The sequence below is a fragment of the Rhinatrema bivittatum genome, chromosome 9 (assembly GCF_901001135.1).
Source record: "Rhinatrema bivittatum chromosome 9, aRhiBiv1.1, whole genome shotgun sequence".
Classification (NCBI taxonomy): domain Eukaryota; kingdom Metazoa; phylum Chordata; class Amphibia; order Gymnophiona; family Rhinatrematidae; genus Rhinatrema; species Rhinatrema bivittatum.
The window spans coordinates 63,224,751-63,251,676 of record NC_042623.1 but is presented as its reverse complement, the minus strand read 5'-3'; the positions used below and the strand labels follow the sequence as shown (position 1 = coordinate 63,251,676).

General features: G+C 43.1%; 1 protein-coding gene across 3 annotated transcripts in view; it reads left to right on the top strand.

Annotated features, from left to right (window-relative positions):
* The window catches only part of CELSR1 (cadherin EGF LAG seven-pass G-type receptor 1), a 564,861-nt gene that overhangs the window by 244,439 nt on the left and 293,496 nt on the right, over nucleotides 1-26,926 (top strand). For all 3 annotated transcript variants that reach the window (XM_029617243.1, XM_029617241.1, XM_029617244.1), the window contains exon 3: nucleotides 21,323-21,545. In XM_029617243.1, the coding sequence (XP_029473103.1) occupies nucleotides 21,323-21,545 (223 nt within the window). The remainder of the gene's footprint in view (nucleotides 1-21,322; nucleotides 21,546-26,926) is intronic.

Here is a 26,926-nt window from a genome sequence, read left to right as displayed (position 1 = left end):
GGTTCAGGAGGCCATCGACAAGGTGATGCATCGACTCCAGGTTCCTCCGGCACCGACACCGGTACTGATTGCGGAACCGACCACTGACCCGATTCCAGCAGCATTGGCACCGCTGCTCTTGAGGATGGAAGCACTTATGGCTGCTTTTCCACCGATGGACCCCTGGTCACCGATGGCTTCGGTGCCCTCCCCACTTGCTTTGTCATCGGGAGTAGAAACACCGTTCCGCATCCCTCCATCGGGAGTTCTGCCGATGCCTCAGCCTCGAAGCCGATACGTCCGTTGGTGCCACCGATCCACCCATCGGTGCCGACGCATACATTGGCACCACCGAGCCATCCATCGATGCCCTCGATGGCTGCACAGGTGCCTTTCGATGCCCTCATCGGTGCATCCAGTTATTCCTTCGAGTCCTTCGGAGCCTCGACCAGGACCTTCAGGGATCCCACCGCCCCTTCCTCCTCTACTCCCTAGAGGAGCAGGTGCTGATCCCTACGACACCTAGACTGATGATTCTTCACCAGACACCGATGATTTGCCTTCACCTACTGAAAGTAGAAAGCGTTCTCCTCCAGAGGACCTTTCCTTTATAAATTTTGTGAAGGAGATGTCTGAATTGGTTCCCTTCCAATTGCAGACTGAACAAGATGACAGGCATCAAATGTTGGAGCTGTTACAATTCCTGGATGCTCCCAAGGAAATAACCTCCATCCCTATCGACCAGGTTCTTTTGGATCTCCTCAAGAAGAACTGGGAATATCCTGGCTCTGTTGCTCCAGTCCACAGGAAAGCTGACACCACTTATTTCGTTCAGTCAGCTCCAGGCTTTCGCAAACCTCAATTGGATCATCAATCTGTGAGCAAGGAGATCAAAACCTCACACTTCCTTTCCCCCAGGCAAGGAACAGAAATTTCTAGCTGCCATTGGTCACCGTGTTTTCCAGGGATCAGTGCTCATCTCCAGAATTGCCTCTTATCAGCTCTACATGACCCAATATAATAGGGTCTTATTTAAGATATAGAAACATATAGAAATGACGGCAGAAGAAGACCGAATGGCCCATCCAGTCTGCCCAGCAAGCCTCACACATTTTTTCTCTCATTCTTATCTGTTACTCTTAGCTCCTTGTTCTATTCCCCTTCCACCCCCACCATTAATGTAGAGAGCAGTGATGGAGCTGCATGCAAGTGAAATATCTAGCTTGATTAGTTAGGGGTAGTAGGGGCAGTAACCGCCGCGATAAGCAAGCTACACCCATGCTTATTTGTTTTACCTAGACTATGTTGTACAGCTCTTGTTGGTTTTTTTTTTTCTTCTCCCCTGCTGTAGAAGCAGAGAGCCATGCTGGATATGCATTGAAAGTGAAGTATCAGGCACATTTGGTTTGGGGTAGTAACCGCCGTAACAAGCCAGCTACTCCTCACTTTGTGATTGTGAATCCTTTTTTTCTTCACCCCTGTCGTTGAAGCTATGCAGGATATGCGTGAAGCATCAGTTTTTTGCTTTTTTTTTTTTTTTTTTTCCCCTGCCGTTGAAGCAGAGAGCTATGCTGGAAATGCGTGATGTATCAGTCTTTCTCCCATGCCGATGCAGCAGAGAACCATGCTGGATATGCATGGAAAGTGAAGTATCAGGCACATTTGGTTTGGGGTAGTAACCGCCGTAACAAGCCAGCTACTCCCCGCGTTTTGAGTGCGAACCCTTTTTCTTCTCCCTTGCCGTTGTAGCAGAGAGCTCTGCTGGATGTGTGAAGTATCAGTTATTCTTCTCCCCTGTCATTGAAGCAGAGAGCTATGCTGTATATGCATTGAAAGTGAAGTATCAGGCATATTTGGTTTGGGGTAGTAACCGCCGTAACAAGCCAGCTACTCCCCTCTTTGTGAGTGCAAATCCTTTTTTCCATTACCTCTTGCTGTTGAAGCTTAGAGCGATGTAGGAGTCACAGTAAGCATGTGTATGTTTATTTAATAAGGGTATTGTGTCAATAGCCATCATTCTGGCGAGTCACCCACTCTTCATTGGCGGCCTCTTGACTTTATGGATCCGCAGTGTTTATCCCACGCCCCTTTGAAGTCTTTCACAGTTCTGGTCTTCACCACTTCCTCCGGAAGGGCATTCCAGGCATCCACCACCCTCTCCGTGAAGAAATACTTCCTGACATTGGTTCTGAATCTTCCTCCCTGGAGCCTCAAATCGTGACCCCTGGTTCTGCTGATTATTTTCCTACGGAAGAGGTTTGTCGTTGTTTTTGGATCATTTTTGGATCATTTGGATACAAGACTTAACAGACTCCCTGCCTCAGCAATTTCAAGAGCAACTCCAAACCCTAGTAAACAAGGGTTTTGAGGCAGGCAGGCATGAGATCAGATCATCTTACGATATCTTTGACACTGCTACCAGGGTATCTGCAGCTGCTATCTCGGCAAGACGATGGGCCTGGCTCAAGTCTTCCGACCTTCGCCTTGAAGTACAAGACAGATTATCCGACCTGCCTTGTGTAGGAGATAATCTGTTTGGCGAGCAGATTCAAAGAATGGTGGCGGAACTCAAGGACCATCATGAGACCCTAAGACAGCTCTCTCTGATGCCTTCTGAGTACTCTTCAAAACAGCCCTTCAGAAAGGACTCTAAGAAGTCATTCTTCCACCCAAAGAAGTCCTATCCGCCACCAACTAGAACCCGTTCTACGAGACCGTTTCAAAAAGCCTAGTCTCGTCAGACACGAAAACAAAAACCGCAAGCAGCTCCTCAGCCGGGCCCTGCTTCCAGTTTTTGACTCCTGCATAGAGAGCAGCAGCCAGCTTCCATTGCCCCACATACCAGTGGGAGGTCTATTGTGCCATTTCAACAACAGGTGGCACTCAATCACCTCAGACCAGAGGGTCCTGGCGATAATTGCTCAAGGTTATCATCTGAACTTTCTCTCCATTCCACTGGACTCCCCACCTCTACCGACTTGGAGAACATCCGATCACTCCATCCTTCTGGAACAGGAGATCTCCCTCCTCCTCCAGTCCAAGGCAATAGAACCAGTGCCCTATTCCCAGCAAGGCCTAGGGTTCTATTCCCGGTACTTTCTAATCCCCAAAAAATGGGGGGGTGTTCGTCCAATTCTGGATCTGCGTGCCCTCAACAAGTACCTCCAGCGAGAGAAGTTCAAAATGGTAACCTTGGGCTCTCTTCTTCCTCTTCTGCAAAGAGGAGACTGGTTCTGCTCTCTAGACCTCCAGGATGCATACACTCATATCGCGATAATTCCATCTCATCGCAAATACCTGAGGTTTCTAGTAGGCCCCAAGCACTATCAATGCTGAGTGCTTCCATTCGTCCTCGTGTCTGCACCACAAGTCTTTGCAAAATGCCTCGTCGTTGTTGCAGCCTTCCTCAGGACTCAAGGTGTTTACGTCTACCCCTATCTAGATGATTGGTTAATCAGGACTTCCATTCAGCAAGCTGCTCTGTCATCCCTACATCTTACTTTACACACTCTGATTTCACTCAGATTTCTCGTCAACTACGACAAATCCTACTTAGTCCTATCTCAAACCTTATCGTTCTTTGGGGCAGACTTGGACACCTTGCAGGCAAAGGCTTTTCTGCCTCAACAGCGAGCTCTCACTCTCATGTCTCTTGTACACCAACTGCAGTCTCAGCACTCCACGACTGCACACCACTTTCTCATCCTCCTGGGACACATGGCGTCCTCAGTTCAGGTCACCCCAATGGCTCGCTTGGCCATGAGAGTCATGCAGTGGACTTTAAGGTCACAATGGACTCAATCCATTCAGCCCCTGTCGACCATTGTCCACGTAACCGACTCACTCCGTCAGTCTCTCGCCTGGTGGAGAAATCAGGTCAATCTCCTCCAGGGCTTGTCCTTCCAGGCTCCAGACCCTCAAATAACTCTCACCACTGATGCTTCCAACCTCAGCTGGGGAGCCCAAGTGGCCGATCTGCAGACACAAGGATATTGATCTCCAGAGGAAGCCAAACACCAAATAAATTTCCTGGAGCTGCGAGCAATCAAGTATGCTCTCAGGGTGTTTCAGGATCGCCTCGCCAATAAAGTCTTCCTGATCTAGCCGGACAACCAGGTGGCCATGTGGTACATCAACAAACAGGGAGGGACGGGCTCCTACCTTCTGTGTCAGGAAGCTGCGCAGATATGGGCGGAGGCCCACTCGATGTACCTCAGGGCCACCTACTTGCTGGGAGTGGACAATGTGTTGGCAGACAAGCTGAGTCGCACCTTTCAACCACACAAGTGGTCTCTCAACCCCTCAGTAGTGAACTCAATCTTCCAACAATGGGGTTATCCTCAAATAGACCTTTTTGCGTCACCTCAAAATCGCAAAGTAGACAACTTCTGCTCTCTCACTCACAGCAAACACTAAGAACATAAGAACATAAGAAATTGCCATGCTGGGTCAGACCAAGGGTCCATCAAGCCCAGCATCCTGTTTCCAACAGAGGCCAAAACCAGGCCACAAGAACCTGGCAATTACCCAAACACTAAGAAGATCCCATGCTACTGATGCAATTAATAGCAGTGGCTATTCCCTAAGAAAAATTGATTAATAGCCATTAATGGACTTCTCCTCCAAGAACTTATCCAAACCTTTATCAGCCAAGAGATGCGTTCTCCCTCTCATGGGCAACCGGTCTCCTATATGCATTCCCTCCACTTCCACTTCTCTCAAAGACTCTCGTGAAGTTACATCAGGACAAGGGAACCATGATCCTGATAGCACCCCACTTGCTGCGCCGTGTGGTTTCCAATACTTCAGGATCTCTCCATTCGCAGGCACATTCTCCTGGGAAAGGACCCACTTCTAATCACTCAAAACGACGGGTGCCTTCACCATCCCAATCTTCAAGCCTTGTCTCTGACGGCATGGATGTTGAAAAGTTAATCCTCCAGCCACTTAACCTTTCTGAACCAGTTTCCCGTGTCCTGATTGCTTCACGGAAGCCTTCCACGAGGAAATCATATTCTTACAAATGGACCAGGTTCACGTCATGGTGCTCTTCTCAATCCCTTGACCCCTTTACCTGTCCAATCACGAAGTTTCTAGACTATCTCTGGCACTTGTCAGAGTCAGGTCTAAAAACTTCCTCCATCAAGGATGCATGTCAGTGCGGTAGCCGCCTTCCATAAAGGTGTTGGGGATGTTCCCATATCAGTACAACCCCTTGTAACATGTTTTTTTGAAAGGCTTGCTTCACCTCAAGCCTCCTCTTCGTCCTTCGGCCCTTTCTTGGGACCTCAACCTAGTTTTGGGTCGGCTCATGAAACCACCATTCGAGCCTCTTGAATCCTGTGACCTTCGATATCTCACATGGAAAGTGATTTTCCTTTTGGCAATCACTTCTTCGCATAGTTAGTGAATTACAGGCTCTAGTTACCTAATCGCCTTACACTAAACTTTTGCAGGACTGGGCAGTACTCCACACTCACCCTAAATTCTTACCTAAGGTAGTCTCGGAGTTTCATCTCAATCAATCCATTGTACTACCTACCTTTTTTCCCAGGCCCCATTTCACTCCAGGAGAGCAGGCTCTGCATACCCTTGACTGCAAACGGGCTCTAGCGTTCTACCTAGACTGTACAGCTGCCCACAGGAAAAACACTCAATTGATTGTCTCTTTCCATCCTACCAAATTGGGGCAGCCTGTGGGTAAGCAGACTCTCTCCTCCTGTTTGGCAGACTGCATATCCTTTTGCTATCAGCAAGCGGGCATTTCACTTCAAGACCATGTTAAAGCGCACACTGTGAGGACCATGGCGATTTCAGTAGCACACCTTCACTCGGTGCCGCTTCCTGACATTTGCAGGGCTGCCACCTGGAGTTCTCTCCATACCTTTACAGCCCATTATTGCTTAGACAAAGCCGGAAGACAAGATTCCATCTTCGGCCAGTCTGTCTTGCGCAACCTATTTTCAATGTGATGTACCAACACCCTTCCGCCTGCCCGGTGGGGTTCAGGATGCCCTCGGCCAAATTTCATCCCAGGCCTCGTGCCTTGCACGCCTGAATACATTTGGTGCATACTCGGACATCCTCAGCTCGGTACTCACCCATATGTGAGGACTACCATCTTGCTTGTCCTGTGAGAAAGCAAATGTTGCTTACCTGTAACGGGTGTTCTCACAGGACAGCAGGATATTAGTCCTTATGAAACCCGCCCGCCGCCCCGCGGTGTTGGGTTCGTAACATTTTTCTTATTTTATTTTCGGCACTACCTATAGCTTTTTAACAAGACTGAAGGGGGACCCCTGCTGGCTGCAGGGTTAGTGCCATGCTGGTCATTCCCAGTAGGGGTCAGTCAAAGTTCTGGAAACTTTGACAGAAGTGTTCCGTGATTGGGCTCCATCCTGTGATGTCACCCATATGTGAGGACTAACATCCTGCTGTCCTGTGAGAACACCTGTTACAGGTAAGCAACATTTGCTTTTCTATATCTGTATTTAGGGGTAGATTTTTAAAAACTGCGCGATCGCGTACTTTTGTTTGCGCAGCAGGCGCAAACAAAAGTACGCTGGATTTTATAAGATACGCGCATAGCCGCGCGTATCCTCTAAAATCCTGGATTGGCGCGCGCAAGGCTGCCGATTTTGGGCAGCCGGCGCGCGCCAAGCCGCGCAGCCTGCCTCCATTCCCTCCGAGGCCGCTCCGAAATCGGAGCGGCCTCGGAGGGAAATCTCTTTCGCCCTCCCCTCACCTTCCCCTCCCTTCCTCTACCTAACCCACCCCCCCGGCCCTATCTAAACACCCCCCCTACCTTTATCCATAGATTTACGCCTCCCGGAGGGAGACGTAAATCCACGCGCACCAGCGGGTTGCTGGTGCGCCGAGACCTGACCCGGGGGCGGTTCCGGAGGGCGCGGCCATGCCCCCGGGCCCGCCCGGGCCCGCCCCCGAAACACCGCGTCCCGCCCCCAAAACGTTGCGTCGTTCGGCCCCGCCCCCGACCCGCCCCCGTCCAAAAACCCCGGGACCTACGCGCGTCCCAAGGTTGTGCACGCGCCGGCAGCTTATGGAAAATAGGCGCGCCGGCGAGCAGGGCTTTTAAAATCCGCCCGTTAATGTTTGAATTACCTTACAGTTTTGTTCACCCTTCTCTGATGTTTCTAGTTCTAGTTTAAAACCCTTCTCTGATGGTTCTAGTTGTATTGTGATGTTTCTTGTTCTATGTAACGCTTTCAGGCAAGGCTATTGTTCACTGTAAACCGGTTTGATTTGTATCCCATGCAAGAAGATCGGTATATAAAAGTTAAAAATAAATAAATAAATAGTTTAAAACTCTCCTCAGGAGAGTGGGAATATATTACTGCCTTCCTTGCTAGGATGAGGAAATAGACTGCAAAATGCTAACAGAGATTATACTGACTAGTAAAATGTGATCATAATGTAATAAGATTTGGTATGTTCACTAGAGAGTGAAAATGACTGCAATAGCACTTAACTAAGAAAATAAAAAGGGAGACTATGACAAAATGAGGATATTTGTTAGAAATAAAACTGAAAGGAATCATCCAGGCATCAAGGGTGTGGAGATAGGGAGCTTCCATTATAAATTATCTCTTTTTGCAGATGATGTCGTGATCACAATAACTGAACCTGAGATGTTTCTTCCTAATTTAACCACTGTACTGGAAAATTGTAGCGCTGTCTCTGGTTTCCGGATTAATCCGGACAAATCAGAAATCCTTAATATCAATGTTCCTCCTACTATGGTTTTGCAATTTAAATCTCGTTTTCATTTCAAACGGGCACATGCATATATAAAGTATTTGGGAGTTTATATTAGCGCTTCACTAGACTTGTTCACACTAAGGTATGATACACTTTGGCGCAAGATCTCACGAGATCTGGGGGAATGGAACAGATATAGTATATCCTGGATAGGCAGAATTGCCGCAATAAAGATGTCTGTGCTTCCTAAATTTTTATATCTGTTGCAGATTCTTCCAGTGGCCAACCCAAAAGGGAGATTATTGTTTTGGCAAAAGATAATTATGTCCTACATATGGGGTAGGAAGAAACCATGTATAGCTCGTACTACTTTGTATAAGCATCGGTCCCAGGGAGGTCTGGGGGTTCCTAATCTAGCTGACTACTATTTGGCTGCCCAACTCCGGAACTTTGTGGATTGGCATAGAAAGAGCTCTCCCAAACTTTGGGTTACTTTTAGCCAACAATTAGTGGGAGACACTCTTTTATTTAGTTTTCTCTGGCAACCCAAAAAAACCTGGCTCCTGCCGCTCCGTGAGCTACTGCCCCCCATGATGCTTGTTCCCCTGGATGTCTGGTTAGCGCGATGGCATTTACTTACTGGCTCAAGAGAATACCATCATAGTACAAATCTCTATGTGAATAACTCCTTCTCTCAGGGGTATGAGAATCCAGCTTTTAGGAGGTGGCAGCAAAAAGGACTATATATTTGGGAACAACTTTGGGATGTGGGGGGATTGATTCCCTTCTCAGTTTTGAAGTCAAAATACAATTTATTAGACGCGGATTTCTATCCTTATATTCAATTGAGACATTTTGATCAGGCCATGTTGCTCAAGGGTCATCTCCAGCAGGGAAAATCGGACTTAAGTTGCGATGCTGTAAGGTGAATCATGCCACCAAAGTACTTTCGATTATATATGCTCTCCTGGGGAGGGTGGCCTTTACGAAAAAAACCCATATGCTGGCTTGGGAGGCTGATCTTCAGCACACCTTTGATCAACAAGACTGGGAGACCATTTTTAAGTATATTGGTAAGGGGCTTATAGTGGCTTATTTGATTGAGAACTCCCTGAAATTATTATTTCGCTGGCATTACTGCCCGGTAAAATTGCATAGAATGAATCCTGCCCTCTCTAATCAATGTGGGCGGGGTTGTCCGACTGTAGGGACCTATTTTCATATGTGGTGGGAGTGTGAGCGGGTTCGCTCATTATGGACACAAGTTGGAGATTGGATACAGCAGATGATGGGGGCTCCTTGTGAGCTTTCTCCCTCCCTGGCTCTTCTGGGTGTTTCTTCTCCCTTGAAAAAACAGCCTGAGTTGGGTTTGGTGCAATATATTTGCACGGCCACTAGAATTGAAATTGCACGTAAATGGAAAACGCCTATCCTGCCTACTTTACGGGAGATCCAAGGTAAAATGGGGAAATTATATGTATTAGCAGAAATAACAGCACATTCTAACAAAACTATTGGCCGCTTCAAGAAGGTTTGGTCTCCTTTTTGCTCTTGGAAATCAGAGTTTTAGAGGGGGGATTCTTACAGGGTATCATGCTTCTTTTTGACCCCATGTAGTCACTCAAGTGTCTGGACATCTCTCTCTGGATGAGTATATCCTACTTTCTCAACCTATACTTCAATCTTCCTATAGTACCTCAGTCATTTTTGATTTGGCTAGTGGCGGGGGGGGGGGGGGGGGCAGGGATTAGGGGTTCTATGTTTTGGGTAAAGTAAAAAAAAATGGAAACTATACAGATGTTTGTATAATTGCTTTATTGATATTTTATGCATTCTAAATTACAATATTTTTTACAGTATTTATGCTTTTGTTGTACATTATGCATTATGCCAAGTGAGACATGGGTGGTTACATGTACATGGTTTGTTTAAATGTATATCAATGTGTTCTTAATAAAAAATTTAAATAACAAAAAAAGAAATAAAACTGAAAGGAGCAGACTACAAGGTAAAAAAAACTTACAGGAGATGTGGATGCTGTTTAAAATCACCATCCTTGAGGCCCAGAGAAATGTATTTTCTACATTAAAAAATGTCAAAGGAAAACCAAATCACTGCTGATGTGTTTTAATAGTAAGATAAAAGAGGCAATTAAAACCAAAAGGGCATCATTCCAAAAATGGAAAACAGGCCCAAATGAGGAAAATAGGGAAGAATATAAGCATGGGCAAATTAAATGTAAAAAACTAATTAAGTAGGCTAAGAGAGAATTTGAAAGAAACTTGCCATACAGGTAAAAACAAGTAATAAAACCTTTTTCAAGTACATTCAAAGCAAAAAACCTGTGATGGAGTCAGTTTGGGTTGCTAGATGACCAAGGAAAAAAAGGGGTGGTCAAGGAGGAGAAGGAAATAGCAGAAAAAATGAATTAATTCTTTCCCTCTGTCTTTACTGAAGAGGATATCAGGCTCACATCACACTGGAAACATTTTTTTTATTGTGATGACTCTGAGCAACTAGATGGAATCACTGTGAAACTGAAGGATGTAATAACTCAGATTGACAGACTAAAGAATAACAAATCACCAGGACTAGATGGTATTCTTCCCAGAGTTCTGAAGGAACTAAAAAATGAAATTGCAGTCCAGCTTCTGGTGATTTGTAACCTATCATTTAAAACAGCCACGGTGATCAATGTGATGCTAATTTTTAAAGGGCTCAAGGAGTGATCTGGGAAACTATAGACCACTGAGCCTGATGTCTGTGCCAGGCAAAATGGTTGAAGCTATTCTTAAAAACAAAATTACTGACTATATAGATAGACATGGTTTAATGGGAAAGAATAAACACGGGTTTTGCAAAAAGAAGTCTTTCCTTACCAATTTACTAGATTTTACTGAGGGTATAAATACGCATGTGGACAAAGGTGAGCCAGTTGATATAGTGTATTTGGAGTTTCAGAAGGCATTTGACAGTCTCATGAGAGAATTCTCAGAAAATTGTGAGGAAATGGACTTGGAGGCAGTGTCCTATTGTGAATTGGTAACTGGATAGAAGGAAACAGAGGGTAGGACTAAGTAATCAGTTTTTTGAATGGAGAAAGGTCATTAGTGGAGTGCCTCAGCAGTCTGTATTGGGATCTGTGATATATAGCATATTCATAAATGATCTGCAGAAAGGAGCAATGAGTGAGGTGACCAAATTTAAAGATTACACAAAATTGTTTTGAGTTGTTAAAATGGCATTAGATTGTGAAAACACAGAAGGACCTTGTGAGACTAGGAGACTGAGCTTCTAAATAAGAACATAAGAATGTAAGAACATGCCATACTGGGTCAGACCAAGGGTCCATCAAGCCCAGCAATCCTGTTTCCAACAGTGGCCAATCCAGGCCATAAGAACCTGGCAAGTACCCAAAAACTAAGTCAAGTCCATGTTACCATTGCTAATGGCAGTAGCTATTCTCTAAGGGGTAGATTTTTTTAAAAAGCGCGTTCGCGTACTTTTGTTTGCGCACCAGGCGCAAACAAAAGTACGCTGGATTTTATAAGATACGCGCGTAGCCGCGCGTATCTTCTAAAATCCTGGATCGGCGCGCGCAAGGCTGCCGATTTTGGGCAGCCAGCGCGCGCCGAGCCGCGCATCCTGTCACCGTTCCCTCCGAGGCCGCTCCGATTTCGGAGGGAAAATGGACATTTTGAGGACTGACTCTATTGATTTATTTACTGTACAATGTTTAAAATATGATGTGAGCATTTGCACTTTCTATTATAATTGAATTATTTGATAACATTTCCGATTTTCATGTTTTTTGAAGATGTTTGTTTTTAGATGTGAGTGCATGGGTATAGTATGAGTGTGTTAGATAGTTTTTAATGTTAGACAGGCTTATAAAATGCAAATAAAATATTGATGCAATTTCTTGTATTCCTCTTCTGATGTATGTTGTGTGGTCCCCAGAGGCAGGCAGAGCTCTGGACTCTCAATGCATGGATGAGACGATAGTGCAAGGAAGAAGGATTCAGTTTTGTAAGGAGCTGGGGAACCTTTTGGGGAAGGGGGGATTCTTTTCCAAAGGGATGGGCTCCACCTTAACCAGGTTGGAACTAAGCTACTGGTGCTAACCTTTAAAAAGGACTTATAGCAGCTTTTAAACTAAATCAAAACGGAAAGCCGACAGTCACTCAGCAGTGCATGGTTCGGAGGGAGGTATCGTCAAAAGATAATAATGAACCATTAGAGTTAGGGCATTCCAATAGAGAGGTTTCAATAATAAGAAAGCAGTCCAAGTTCCTATTATTAAAGACTCATCTAAGCTAAAATTAAAAATGTATCCCTGTCAACTGAAAAGCAGAATGTTAATACAAACAAAAAAACCTACTTTGAAATGATTGTATGCTAATGCCAGAAGTCTAAGAAGTGAGATGGGAGAATTAGAGTTAGCAGTGAATAATGACATAGACTTATTTGGTATCTCAGAGACATGGTGGAAAGAGGATAACCAATGGGATAGTGCTACACCAGGATACAAATTATATTGCAATGATAGAGAGGAGCAATTTGGTGTGGGGTGGCGCTTTATTTCCGGGATGGCATAGAGTCCAACAGGATAAAGATCATGTAAGAGACTAAATGCACAATTGAATCTTTATGGGTGTGTTGGGAAAGAGTATAGTGATAGTATATTTCTATTGTCCACCTGGCCAAGATGGTGAGATGTACAGTGAAATTCTAAGAGAAATTAAAGAAGCAAACCAAATTGGCAGTGCAGTACTAGAAGCCTCGGACCACCGCGACCACGCTGGACAACCAGGCCAGCTTCCGGACCCCATCAAGCGGCCTGCCTCCCTTGGCCCGAAGCTCCACCCACCGACCTACCTCATCGAAGATGCGACATGGGACAGATCGATTTAGGGAGCGACGGTGAGCCTCTGGTGTTTCACGCCAAAGAACTGCGACTAAGGGGCCTGTCCCTTAGTGCGTCCCTTTATTCTTCTCCTTGCTGCTACCTTAGTCCCTAACCAAACCCAGCACAGAAAAAGTTAGAGACACAGAAATTCAATATCCTGAAATTCACCATCAAGAGCATGCCGCCTACCAATAGCGCCCTAGTAACCCGATCGAGAGGCCCTCCCACCAGGTGTCACCACCAGAAGCGCCATAAGGAACACCTTAAATCCAACTCGTCACACTGAGTGATTCTCATTCAATGATATCTGACCCCAACAACATGCAACTAATCAAAAATCTAATGACGAACCTAAAGCCTTCAAAGCGACTACCTATGAGACCTGGAAACCTGGTAAATATAACCATCAATAACTCTATAAAATACCTGATATGTTTAATGTTCTTCCTCATAAACGCTCAATCTCTCACAAAGAAATTCATGCTAATCACGGACTTACTACATGATAAAAAACCAGACTTCGGGTGGAGTCAAGATGGCGCCCAGAGCGGTAACGCTGTGATGCTGCTCCGGCGTTCTGGACAATTAAACTTTTTCTATCTGTAAAACAATGCCTCCGAAACGCAAAGGAAAGTCTAGGATTTACCCCTCTACTCCTTCGCAGCCTGTGGGGCAGACGACCATTGCGCAGTGTATCGAACTTGCAGCTAGAAAGGAGCTGGGAGGTCCGGCTGTTGGGTCACAGGGAGGAGAATGTGACCCATCCTCGGAAGAACTATCCCTCAGCCTGCTTGACATCACACTACCTCCGGCAGAATGGGTAACATCGACACCGCATTTGGATGCAGGCTCCAGAGGGGAGCTTTGGGACATCCAACATGAGGGGGCCGCTACGATGGGGATTCCCGTGCCTCCAATATACATTGGAGAAATGACATCTGGAAGTGGTCTGAGCCAGAGAGAGGAGGAAGGGGTAAGCCCAGGACAGTCACTCATTGCAAGTGAAACCACTCCTAAACCGGAGGTAGTAACTTTAGATTCGCTGTGGAATCTAGCCTCTGCTCTAGCAAAGACGGTTTCAGAATGCTCAGTAAAGATTAATTTTGTTTCTCATCAGCTTGAAATGTTAAATAAGAACTTTGAAGGGCATAAAATGGAGACAACAGAAAAATTTCTTAGTTTGGAAAATGAAGTGAAAAAGATCAAGGAAGTCCAAGTAAATATAATACAGGACTATGGAGCTGCTAGTAGAAGAATCGAGAATATAGAAAATTCATTGAGGCATTTAAACTTAAGGATAATAAACTTTCCTAGGGTAATTGGAGAAATTCCTAAAATGACCTTGAATCGATATTTCCACGAAGTATTAGAAATTAGTCCGGAGAAGACTCCACCCCTAAAAAAAAGTTTATTTTTTGCCAGTTCGGAAAGCACAGTTAAAACAACAACAAATACCATAGAATGTAATGGAAAACGTAACAGATTTTCTTGAGTCCTCTGATTATGAAATAGCAGAGAGAACAACGCTGTTAATATCTTTCTTTAATGAGTGACCAGGGAACAATCATGAGAGCATATTTTAAGAAGATTAATGAAATATTTATGGGGTCGTGGGTTAGAATATTTCTGACCTCACAAAAATAACAGACCAAATGGAAGAATTTTCTCGCCTTGAAATCGGATGTGATAGCTTTGGGAGCATCCTATATTTTAAGGTTTCTGTGTAAATGCGTAATAAAATATGAGAACAATAGTTACATCTTTTATCATCCTGATCAGCTGAAAAGCTTTGTTGAAGCAAAGAGAGCAGTACTACTTTTAGGTAGTAATTAGTGATGTCTTTAGAATAATGCTGTGAGAACTGGTCACCTAATTTCTGAGTAAAAATATATTTTCATTTATAAACTCCTTAAATTTGCAGTTACATCACCCCCCCCCCCCTTTTTGGGGTCTAATAAGTTGTAAACTGTCTGGGAATTGTTACAATGTATAGTAGTGATATCTTTGAATAAGATGTAATATGTTTTTTCTATTAGTATCCAGACATGATACACTATGTTTCATTAACAAAGTATATATGCTTTGTAAATTGTTAAAAAACAATAAAGACTAAATTAAAAAAACAAAAACAAAAAACAGACTTCATTGCGATTGAGGCCTGGCTAAAAAAATCCAACAACGTATTAATCAACCAATTAGCCAATAACACATATGATCTTTTCTCTATACCCAGAAAAAAACGCAGAGTTAATAGTTAAAAAAAAAAGTTTTGCTATGAAATTAATCCCTAACTCTCTTCCACCCCAATATGAAGTCGCCCTATTCGATTCCACCAAACTCCAGATTTACTTGGTTTACTGCCCCCCCGCTCCCCCCCCCCCAAACCTCTAGACAATAACATCTCCCCACTAATAGAATTCTTCGTCTCAACCATCAACCACAAAAAAACCCACAATTATACTCGGAGATTTCAATCTCCTCACTGACAAAACTCCATTATCACACACCACCCAAACTCTGATAGATGCACTAATAGCCCTCATCTTCACACAATTAATATACAACCCAACACATAAAGCAGGTCACGCACTAGACTTGATATTTACTAATGATAAATTCCACTCAAACCCCACAATATCCAACACCCCAGTACCATGGTCTGACCATCATCTCATAAACTGCCAGAGAGTGGAAACAAGCAACAACCCAGAAACAAACATCCCATACTCACTCAAATACAGACCACCATTTCCCCTGGATCTCCTACAACAAGAACTCGGAAAGCAATTAAATAATCTAGATTTATCTAACATCAACAATGCCACACACTCATGGCATAGAATAACTACAGAAATTGCCAACAATATAAACCCAGAAAGAACTATACTGATAAATAACAAAAGAAAAACAGACAACCCATGATTCAACAAGCATCTAAGAGATACCAAATCAACTCAAAGAAAAAGAATGGCGCAGAAACAAATGCCCACGAATGCTAGCCAGATACTGAACATACCTAGCATACTATAAAAACACAATAAACAAAACTAAACAAGATTACTACAGCAAAAAAATACAGAACTTCTCAAACAACCCAAAAACTCTATTCAACATTTGTAAAAAACCTAACAGGAGAAAATAACACTAATTCAAACACAAACAAAAATCTAAGCCAAGACCTAGCAATTTTCTTCAAAAACAAAATTAGTAAAATCTCTGAGAACATAAACAAAACCCTGACTCAAAACATACAGCGAATCAACATGGACATAACTCCATGGTCCTCTTTTGAAACCTTATCATCCACTGAAACTGAAAACCTCATCAAAACACTAAACCCGGCTAGACATGAACTTGATATAATACCCACTGAACTTTAAAAGAGATATCACAATTCATCTCCCCAACAATAACATCAATCATCAATAAATCTCTTGAAGAAGCTGAACTACCAGACACACTCAAAATGGCAACAATTAAGCCCATCTTAAAAAAAAAAGAACCTAGACCCCCAATGAGCTGAACAATTACCGACCCATATCCAATTTATCCCTACTAGCTAAACTAACAGAAAAGGTAGTTCTGAAACAATTATATGAACATCTTGAACTAAACAACATTCTATATCCCACACAACATGGTTTCCAGAGAAAACACAGCACCGAAACATTACTCATCAACCTAACAAACACAGTCCTAAGAGGGTTCAACAATGGCCAACAATACATTCTCATCTTACTAGATCTGTCTGCAGCCTTCGATGCGGTCGAACATAAAACCCTAATTCACAGACTATCCGAAATTGGCTTAACAGGAAAAACATTAGCCTGGTTCACCTCTTTCCTCCAAAACAGAACATTCCAAGTGGACATTAACAGCTCCCTCTCAGAATCTATCCCAGTTGAAACAGAGCTGATCCTTGTGGCACTCCTATCGGCCACTCTGTTTAACATTTATATTCTACCATTATGCCAACTATTATCGAATCTCGGCATCACCTATTACATATATGCTGATGACATCCAACTAATCATCCCTGTAACAAGCACTATAGAGAATGTCCTTAAACTCTCAGCCATACATCTCATCAACATAAAAAATACCCTAATTCAAATGAAACTGTGCCTGAATATGGACACGACGGAATGCATACTACTTGAAAGAAAAAGCTCAAGAAACCATCCCAATAACACAATTCAAATTGACAATACAATAATCAAACTGAGAGAAAACGTGAAGGACCTGGGCATATGGCTTGATCCCGAACTGAGCTTCAAAAAAAGCATAGCCATGAAAGTTCTACAAACTTTCAATACTTAAACATCTAAAACCACGCCTAAACCAACCTGAATTCAGAACAATACTTCAATCCCTAATTTTCACATGCTTCGACTACTGCAGCTCACTACTCTTAGGCCTTCCCAAAACAACCACACGCCCTCTTGCAAATATTAAGGAACGCCACAGCTAGAATTCTCACCGGTCCCAAAAGAACAGAACACATCACCCCTGTTCTAAAAGAACTGCACTGGCTACCCATAGAAAAACAAATAGAGTACAAAATGCTCTCATCATTCACAAAACCATACATAACGAAACAGACTGCCTAAATACTATATTCCAAAAGCACAATCCACAACGAAACACAAGATCAGCTAGCAAAGCCCTACTAGCAGTCCCACCAATCTCAATCGCAAACCTCACAACAGTCAGAGAAAGAGCAACCTCAGTAGCCGGACCATATCTATGGAACTCGTTACCAAAAAACCTAAGATTACAAAATTCTTTAAAAAAAACAAAACAAACCTACTTAAAACATGGCTATTTCAACAAGCCTACAAAGATGGCATTGGTTAAGTTGGCATTACCTTAAATACACACCGCACCATTATACACCTCCCCCTATTATGATGCGCAATTACCAAGCACCTAGTATACACACAGATCTTTAGATTCTATGAGCCACCCCCTCTCCTCTCCTAAACTAGACAAGCTCTCATCTCACCTTAGACACAATTGCTCACCTTCCAGACCTCTCAACATCTTCTCCCCCTCCCTTACCACCTCCTCCTCCCTCCCCATCTTGCCCCTTCACATTGCTCATACCCCCTTCACTGCCACTTGTCTCCTACATCCCCCCCTTCCCCCGACCCATCCAATAACTTCACATTCCATTTTTGGTTAAAAGACAGGAAACAGAGAGTAGGATTAAATGGTCTGTTTTAACAATGGAGTGCCTCAGAGATCTATACTTAGACCGGTGCCTTTTAATATATTTATAAATGATCTGGAAAAGGGAATGACGAGCAAGGAGCTCAAATTTTGCAGATGACACAAAATTATGCAAAGTAGTTAAATCTCAACAGATTGTGATAAATTGCAGGAAGACCTTATGAGACTGGAAGATTGGGCTTCCAAATGGCAGATGAAATTTAATGTGGAGAAGTGCAAGATGATGCATATAGGGAAAAATAACCCTTGCTGTAGTTACACAGTGTTAAACTGTATCCTTAGGTGTTACCACCCAGGAAAGAGATCTAGGCGTCATAGTGGATAATACGTTGAAATCGGCTCAGTGTGCTGTGACAGTCAAAAAAGCAAACAATGTTAGGAATTATTAGGAAAGGAATGGCAAATAAAACAGTGGCTGTCATAATGCCTCTGTATTGCTCAATGGTGAGACCGCACCTTGTGCATTTCTGGTTGTGCATCTCAAAAAATATATAGTTGCACTGGAAAAAGTACAGAGAAAGGGTGACCAAAATGATAAAGGGCATGGAACGGTTCCTCCTATGAAGAAAGGCTAAAGAAGTTAGGTCTGTTCAGTTTGGAGGAGAGACAACTGAAGTGGATATGATAGAATTCTACACAGTCATGAAAGGCCTTGAACAGGTTAATACAAATCAGCTATTTATTCTCTTAGATAATAGAAGGACTAGGGGGCACTCCATAAAGTCAGCAAGTAGCTCATTTAACACAAATTGAAGAAAATTCTTTTTCACTCAGCACATACAGCTCGATCCAGTAAAGTGTGCTCCGTCGGAGCGCACTGTCACCCTGCTCTGGACGCGTGTTTTCCCTTACCCCTTATTCAGTAAGGGGAGGAAAACACGCGGCCCGCCCGCGGCACCTAATAGCGCCCTCAACATGCAAATGCATGTTGATGGCCCTATTAGGTATTCCCGAGCGATCCAGTAAGTAAAATGTGCAGCCAAGCCGCACATTTTACTCTAAGAAATTAGCGCCGCCCAAAGGTCGGCGCTAATTTCTTCCGGCGCCAGGGAAGTGCACAGAAAAGCAGTAAAAACTGCTTTTCTGTGCACCCTCCGACTTAATATCATAGCGATATTAAGTCGGAGGTCCCCAAAAGTAAAAAAAAGTAAAAAAAAAAAAATAAATAAATTTTGAATTCGGCCCGCGGCTGTCGGGCCGAAAACCGGACGCTCAATTTTGCCGGCGTCCGGTTTCCGAGCCGTGGCTGTCAGCGGGCTCGAGAACCGACGCCGGCAAATTGAGCGTCGGCTGTCAAAACCCGCTGACAGCCGCCGCTCCAGGCCAAAAGGAGGCGCTAGGGACGCGCTAGTGTCCCTAGCGCCTCCTTTTCCCCGTTTGCACCGCGTCGCCTCATTTAAATACTGGATAGCGCGCACCGGCGAGGGGCCGGTGCGCGCGCCGGGAGAGCGGGCGTTCGTCCGCTCTCCCGCGGACTTTACTGGATCGAGCTGATAGTTAAGCTCTGGAATTCATTGCCAGAGGATATGGTTACCACAGTTAGTGTAACTGGCTTAAAAAAGGTTTGGATAAGTTCCTAGAGCAAAAATTCTTAAACTGCTATTGATCAATAAGGAATAGTAGCTTGAGATCTATTTAATGGTTGGGCCAGTACTTGGGTACTTGTGACTTGAATTGGCCACTGTTGGAAACAGGATGCTGGGCTTGATGGACCTTTGGTCTGACCCAGTATGGCATATCTTATGTTCTTATGCCCTTTAGAGTTCTTCTGGTATGATAGCCTCCTTTAATATTCAGTTATTTGATTTTGTTTATTTCACCACTTAGATTTGAATTTGTTTGAATTGCATTGCATTGCATTTTTTTGTGTGATTAACTAGTGGAGGTGATTTTTTTTTCTTTATGTTGCTTGTTTTTTGGTAACATTTGTTTTTGTTTGTACATGTTTGGGAATGGTAGGTGTGCCTCATAATTCTCATGAGTCCTATCTTCATTTGTTTGTTTTGGGTTATTTGCCTCCTGCTGTGTTTGCATAGATTCTGATTATTACTTAGATGCATAATGGTAAGTGGCCATAGAGGAAGAGCTTTCAAAAATGTGCAGAGTAAGTGGAAGGAGCATATTAGTTTTATTCCACTGTATTTATAATGTTTCTGGTCCAAATTAATTTCTTTTATCAAGTCAGTCATAGGAATGAATTGTATGCTGAATAACAAGACTGGAGCCCTAGATGTAGCTGCATGAATTGTAAAGAGTATTGTGATCGTGTTTAAATGAAAGGCATTGCATACAATCATATTAGTACTAATTTTATCTGCTTAACGATTGTGTCACATTACTTTGTGCCAAAAAGACAGTTTATTGCAATGTTCTGTTTATTCTATAGTTATATAAAGTAATTTTATTTAAAAATGACTTCGACAGCCAGCTGTGTACACCTTTAATATTCTTAGAATTACTGACTACCTGTCAGGGATGGAAAATAATGCTAGTAAGATTCCTTTTTGAATGTTCCAAATTAATAATTACTACATTATATTTAGGGACATTTGTTTTTAGTTTTTATTTTATTAAGAAACATGTTTCCACTGACTTATTTTGTAATAACATTGAAGTTCCAGGGCAAAATAAAAAAACTAAAAACAAAGGTTCCTAACTATTAATAAGGGTCAGAGCTCAGTTTTCTAGCACTGGGGCAACATTGCACAGGAATAATTGCTGGGGAAACCTTTGCCTCTAGGTCCATGTTTCTTTTTAGACAGGACCCAATCTGGACCTTAAATTAGACTGTTCTTTGACTATTTGAAGCTTATATGCCTGCTGCTTTGAATATTTGAGACTTTCAACCTTGCTTGATTAAAATTTGATTGGATATCTTTACCTGGGCTCTGTTTTAAGTTAACTTTAGATCTTTTAAGACAGCACGACACACACTTGCCTATTTTCATTCGTTTTAGAGAGGAATCATCATTTGGAGGCCAGGTTAGTTTAGTGTAAACCAGAAGAATTTGGCTGCTTCCTGTGGACCAGTGTCCTCTTCCATGTGCTTTCACAGCTCATCTGGCTACTCTTGTGGGCTGCAGTTGTGTAGAGAGGCAGCATCCTGCCTGCAGCATGATTTCATTAAAGCAGAAGAAGAATGCAGGACATGTCCGTTGATGTACTGCTTGAATTGGGTCTTACTTGTTTTGGCTACAAAAGAAATTTGGTCAGCTGTCACTTGATCTGACTCCAGCTCATATCAGTTAAGGGACTCTTGTTGTTGTGTCATTCAGTTCCTGCAGCATTGCAAATATTTGATAAATCAATATCCAAAACGTTGTGGGCAAGTGCTGATCTTCATTGTTAGGTGTTTGTGCTGATGAGTTTTTTTTTATTTTATTTTTTTTTTGAGAGTACATTTTACTAGAACTATTAAAAATGATTCATTGTAGTAATTGCTCCCCTTATGTCCTGCTTATGTTTCTCTTTGATTTATTCCAGGAGAGCACTGTGACGTGAGCTCCCGCTCTGGCCGCTGTGCTCCCGGAGTGTGTAAGAATGGGGGCACCTGTGTTAACTTGCTCATTGGAGGCTTCAAATGCGAGTGTCCACCCGGAGAATACGAGAGGCCTTACTGTGAGATGACCACAAGAAGCTTTCCTCCTCAGTCCTTCATCACCTTCAAGGGCCTGCGGCAGCGCTTCCACTTTACTGTCTCTCTTATGTAAGTTTATCCCCTTTCTACAGTAAAAGACTGAAGGCACCAACCAGGACTTGTACAAATTCAAGTTTTTAGCCTTGTCTGATTTCAGCCTGCATTTAATTCTCCTGACAAAGGGATAGCCATTGAGCTTGTTCTCTATATTCTTTCAGATGTCACTGAAAGTGGAAAATTACAGAAATTATCCTCTCTTGGAAATAATATAGTACTTTTATCCAATAATATTTATTATGTGTATAGAACCATCTGTGAACCTAGGTAGTTAATATAGTTTGAACACCAGGAAGTTTAGTGACATACACAAGGTGATTTACAAGCAGTAGGTAAGTAATTACTAGCTCTGTGCTCTAATCAGTGTGTCACACACTCAGCCCTGATAGCAGGCTCCACCTGTGACATCGGTGTAGCAGTCAGAAGTACATACAATCACACTCCCAACCCTGATAGCAAATCATCTGTGACATTGATGTAGCTCAGCCAGGAGAACACAGCTCTGTGCTCCAACCAATGTATCACACTCCCAGCTGTGATAGCATGCGCCACCTGTGACATCGGTGTAGCACAGTCAAGAGAAGCACAGCTCTGTACACATGCTGCTTCACTTGAATGTTCGTAATGCCAGTGACAGCGTCTGGTCTCTGCAAACAGTGCAGCATTGTTTTGCCTGATCAGCTAGGTGTGAATAATTATAGTCTGTGCCTGAGATCCACCCTCACTTGCTTTTCTTCCTACAGTGTTAGGAAATATAGGTTGAATGATGTAGTTTGTGTTCTTATATCCTGTAGCATCTTTTCTTTATTTAGATTTTAGGAATCTAATTCACTGGATATGTTTTCCAGGGTGGAGAAGGATGCCCTTGAGCCTTCCTTGTTTTGTTTTGGGTTTTTTAAATTTTTCATTGTCTTTTAACAATATTACATTAAACATAACTTGAATTCCAGAAAATAGCAACATTCATAATAGAAGAAAAATAATTATTTAAACTGATAAAATACTTTAGAAATAGATCCTTTCCTAGCTCACAAAATACAGAACATAGGAGCAAGAATGTCAGTCCTGGAGCCAGAACAAAACAAGAAAATATCAAAAAGGAAAGCAAGAAGGCAAAAGTTGTTCTATTTCATGTGTTGATCATATAGACAATCCGTTCTGCCAACCACATAGCTCCTGATAAATCGCATCTGGGTCTAACCTATGGTTTCTTAGAGTCCAAAAAAAGAGCCCATAACAATTACAAAAAAAAAAATAAATCCCAAATATAATTAACATAATGAATATCAGCAAACTTTAGCAAATATTTACAAGGAAACTTAATTTTTAAAAAAGCACCAAGAAATAAAGCCTCTTGATAGCTTTGTTCCTATGATCCTGCATAGCACTACACAGGTCAGGAAATATATTAATTTTGTCCCAGAAATAGTGTCTGTTGTGAAAAAACAAATGCAGGCACTGTCCCAGTCCTGAGGGAAAATGAGTATCACCAAAAATGAACCTCATTTTCAGGCCGATTCAGTAAAGTCCGTGGGAGAGCAGACGAACACCCGCTGTCTCGGCGCGCACGATTCAGTATTTAAATTAGGTGGTGCGGTAGAAACGGGCAAAAGGAGGCGCTAGCGACACTAGCGCGTCCATAGCGCCTCCTTTTAGTCCGGAGTGGCGGCTGTCAGCGGGTTTGACAGCCGATGCTCAATTTTGCCGGCGTCTGTTCTCGAGCACGCTGACAGCCACGGGCTCGGAAACCGGACGCCGGCAAAATTAAGTGTCCAGTTTTCGGCCCAAAAGACGCCGGCCCATTTTAAATTTTTTTTTTTTTACTTTTTTTACTCTTCGGGACCTCCGACTTAATATTGCCATGATATTAAGTCAGAGGGTGCACAGAAAAACAGTTTTTACTGCTTTTCTGTACACTTTCCCGGTGCCAGCAGAAACTAGCGCCTACCTTTGGGTAGGCGCTAATTTCTGAAAGTAAAATGTGCGGCTTGGCTGCACATTTTACTTTCTGTATCGCGTGGGCATACCTAATAGGGCCATCAACATGCATTTGCATGTTGAGGGCACTATTAGGTGCCGCGGGTTGGACGCGCGTTTTCCGCTCCTTACTAAATAAGGGGCTAAGGGAAAACGCGCGTCCAAGGACAGATTAACTGTGCCCTGGCCTGGTAAGCTCCAGACTGTCTGTAGAAAGTTTTCTAACCATGGTTCTCTCCCCTTGGCCTTAGGCCCTTCTCCTAGTAGGCAGGACATAGATCTTGCTCATAGGAGGAATAGCTTCTTCTGAGATTCTCAAAACCTCTTGAAGATATTTCCTGAAGAAGTCAATAGGTTTGGTCAGGGGAATCTGAGGAAACTGATGCACAGATTGAGGGACCTGATCACATTTTCCATGTTTTCTGTTTTGTTTTTTTTATGGAATGTGGTTTTGTCCTGAATTACTCCCCATCTGTAAAGCCGAGTGACACAAACCAGTGCTTCAGTTTTCCCTGTGTGTATTCCTAGGACAGATTCCTGGGCCTGTAACCATACATGTGTGTTGGGGCTTTGCCAGTCACTAGTAATACCCCCATTGATTTCCTAGAGAGGGGCAGTAAGAGGAGTTTGGTATTTGGGATTTCTCCCATTGCTATAACCCACCTTTTTAGGGGAGAGGCTTTAATGGAGTATAAAGTCCCCTGTAGCATGCTCAGAATTCAATGGGTAAAGAGCAGAGAAGTGGGTTGGAGAGAGAGCCAGGGATTTATTTATTTTTATTTATCTGATTTTTATATAATGCTTTTTGGCACTTCAAAATGGATTACATTCAGGTACTCTAGATATTTCCCTATCCCCAGAGGGCTTGCAATTACCTGATTCACTAAGGGTTTTTCCCATAGACACAAAATTGGAGGAAAGCCTTAATGAATCTGGCCTTAGGTTTGTACCGAGGCAATGGGAGGGTAAAGTGACTTGCCGAAAGTAACAAGGAGAGGCGGTGGGATTTGAAACCTGGTCTCCCTGGTTCATATCCCGCTGTTCTAACCACTAGGCTACTCCTCTACTCCTTCAGGATCTCAAAGGCATTGGATTGGAGAGTTAGAGATTTCCCCAGGATATCAAAGCAAGGTGATTGGAGAGTTGGAGATTCCCCCTGGATCTCAGAAGCAGTTCAAGTATTCTATGCAGGAGGTTTTATTTATTTTTATTTATTTATACAAGGCTTATTTTCCGCATCTCCAAAATTTTGTTCAGAGCGTATTACAACGTTGTAACATCCACAGTTTAAACATACATTATGTATATGCATGAGCAAGATACTGTTGAAAGGACATTGGATTTGATTGACCAGTTCCAGAGGGAAGGGCATAGCCCCAGTATCAGAGATCTTTTTGCCCAGGTGACTTGTAATAGCATGGGTGAAGAGAAGGACTGGCTTTTCAGTCAAGAGCTCAGGAGCCTTGTAGAATTTTCACTTAGATTACAGTTTACTAGTTTGACCCAAGATTGAGATTTTTGGTATTTTTCTGAACTATTATTCTTGGGGATACTTTTTTCTATCTGGCCAGTTTATGCCTGAAGTGGAGTTACATTCTCGTTATCCCACCCTCACTGGTGAGGATATATTTCCATGTAGAAGGTGTGAGGGGTAGGAGAGTACTGAAAACATCTACAGTGGATAAGGAAACCATCTGCTGTATGCTGATTTTGATTTTTGTAATTTTGGCCTGGATAATTTTCTTTAAGTTGCAATAAGGATTTTATTGTAAACACATCTGGATTTCTGTTTGACGTTTTCCTACTAATCCCAGTACAAGGACTGAATGGGTGGACACTGGTTTGAGTCTTGGTATTTACTCCTCTTGTTGGTTTTGCCTTCCTTGCTCTTTCTCTGGATAGTTTGGCATCTTCTGGAGATTTTTTTATCTAGTGTGTGAATTGTAACAAGACTGAGATTTATAGTACCAGAGCCTGAAAGGGTTTCTTTCTCCCCGTCCGGACTTGGACCTGGACACGTAGCACCCTTAGTTGAGGATAAAGCACCAAAATGGGGGACTCGCTACACATGAATATCAAAAGTAACAGAAACTAAAGAGGAAATTGACTTCTCCATAGAAGTCCACATCAACTTCAGAGTAATCATAGCTGGTCAAATCAGAGGCATCTTAGCTGGTATACCCAAAGATTTAAGAACATGCCATACTGGGTCAGACCAAGGGTTCATCAAGCCCAGCATCCTGTTTCCAACAGTGGCCAATCCAGGCCATAAGAACCTGGCAAGTACCCAAACACTACGTCTATTCCATGTTACCGTTGCTAATAATAGCAGTGGCTATTCTCTAAGCCAACTTAATTAATAGCAGGTAATGGACTTCTCCTCCAAGAACTTATCCATTCTTTTTTTAAACACAGCTATACTGACTGCACTAACCACATCCCCTGGCAACAATTCCAGAATTTAATTGTGCGTTGAGTGAAAAAGAACTTTCTCTGATTAATTTTAAATGTGCCACATGCTAACTTCATGGTGTGCCCCCTAGTCCTTCTATTATCCGGAAGAGTAAATAACAGATTCACATTTACCTGATCTAGACCTCTCATGATTTTAAACACCTCTGTCATATCTCCCGTCAGCCGTCTTGACAATCCTGGAAGTGTGCCTTCCTCCTTTTCAGCTGCTTTGATGCCATCTCCACCACAGAGCTCCAAATGTGATTTCTGTCCTCTCTCCAGCATTGTCTTTGAAGTACCCGCACGGGACACAAATTCAGTTCCCCCGCCGATGCTGCACATGGATTTGCTTCCTAGATTTGCAAAGCGCTTGAGCCTACAGGTGTGCCTCTGAACTCTCCTGGCCTGGGAGGAATAGTTTGCTTACTCAAGATTAAGGAGACATTTAAATCCAGCTGAGCTGCCACTTCCAAGCAGCTAGCAGCAGGTACTTCAGGTGAGCCATTCAAACACTCAAGCGCTCTGCTATATTTGACTTTTGGAGCAACAAGGTTGAAGGAGAGTACGAGGAATACTGCTGAGCTTTTGTGTTTCACCATGCTGGAGTTTGGGAGGGTAATTGCTCCAGCAGCCATCTTGCCCCAATGCAACTGCTTTTCAGACTGTTTCCTTTGCGTTTATTTTAAAGAAAATGGAGCTTTTGAGAGCAGCAGCATATTTGAAAATGTCCGCTGGTACATTGCAAAGACGTGTTGTAAAAGGTAAAAACATAAAAGGAAGAGACATGAGTTTGAGATAGGAGAAGTCCTGGGATGCTGGTTAAATTCACTGTACCATGAACCTCTGGAAGGTCCACTTCCTCCTCATGTCTTCCAAAAATGAGTCTCTTATGGAGTCTGCTCATCTGCTGAATTCTTCAGAATTACTAGATAACAAGAGGAGGTTCTCCATTATTACCAGGG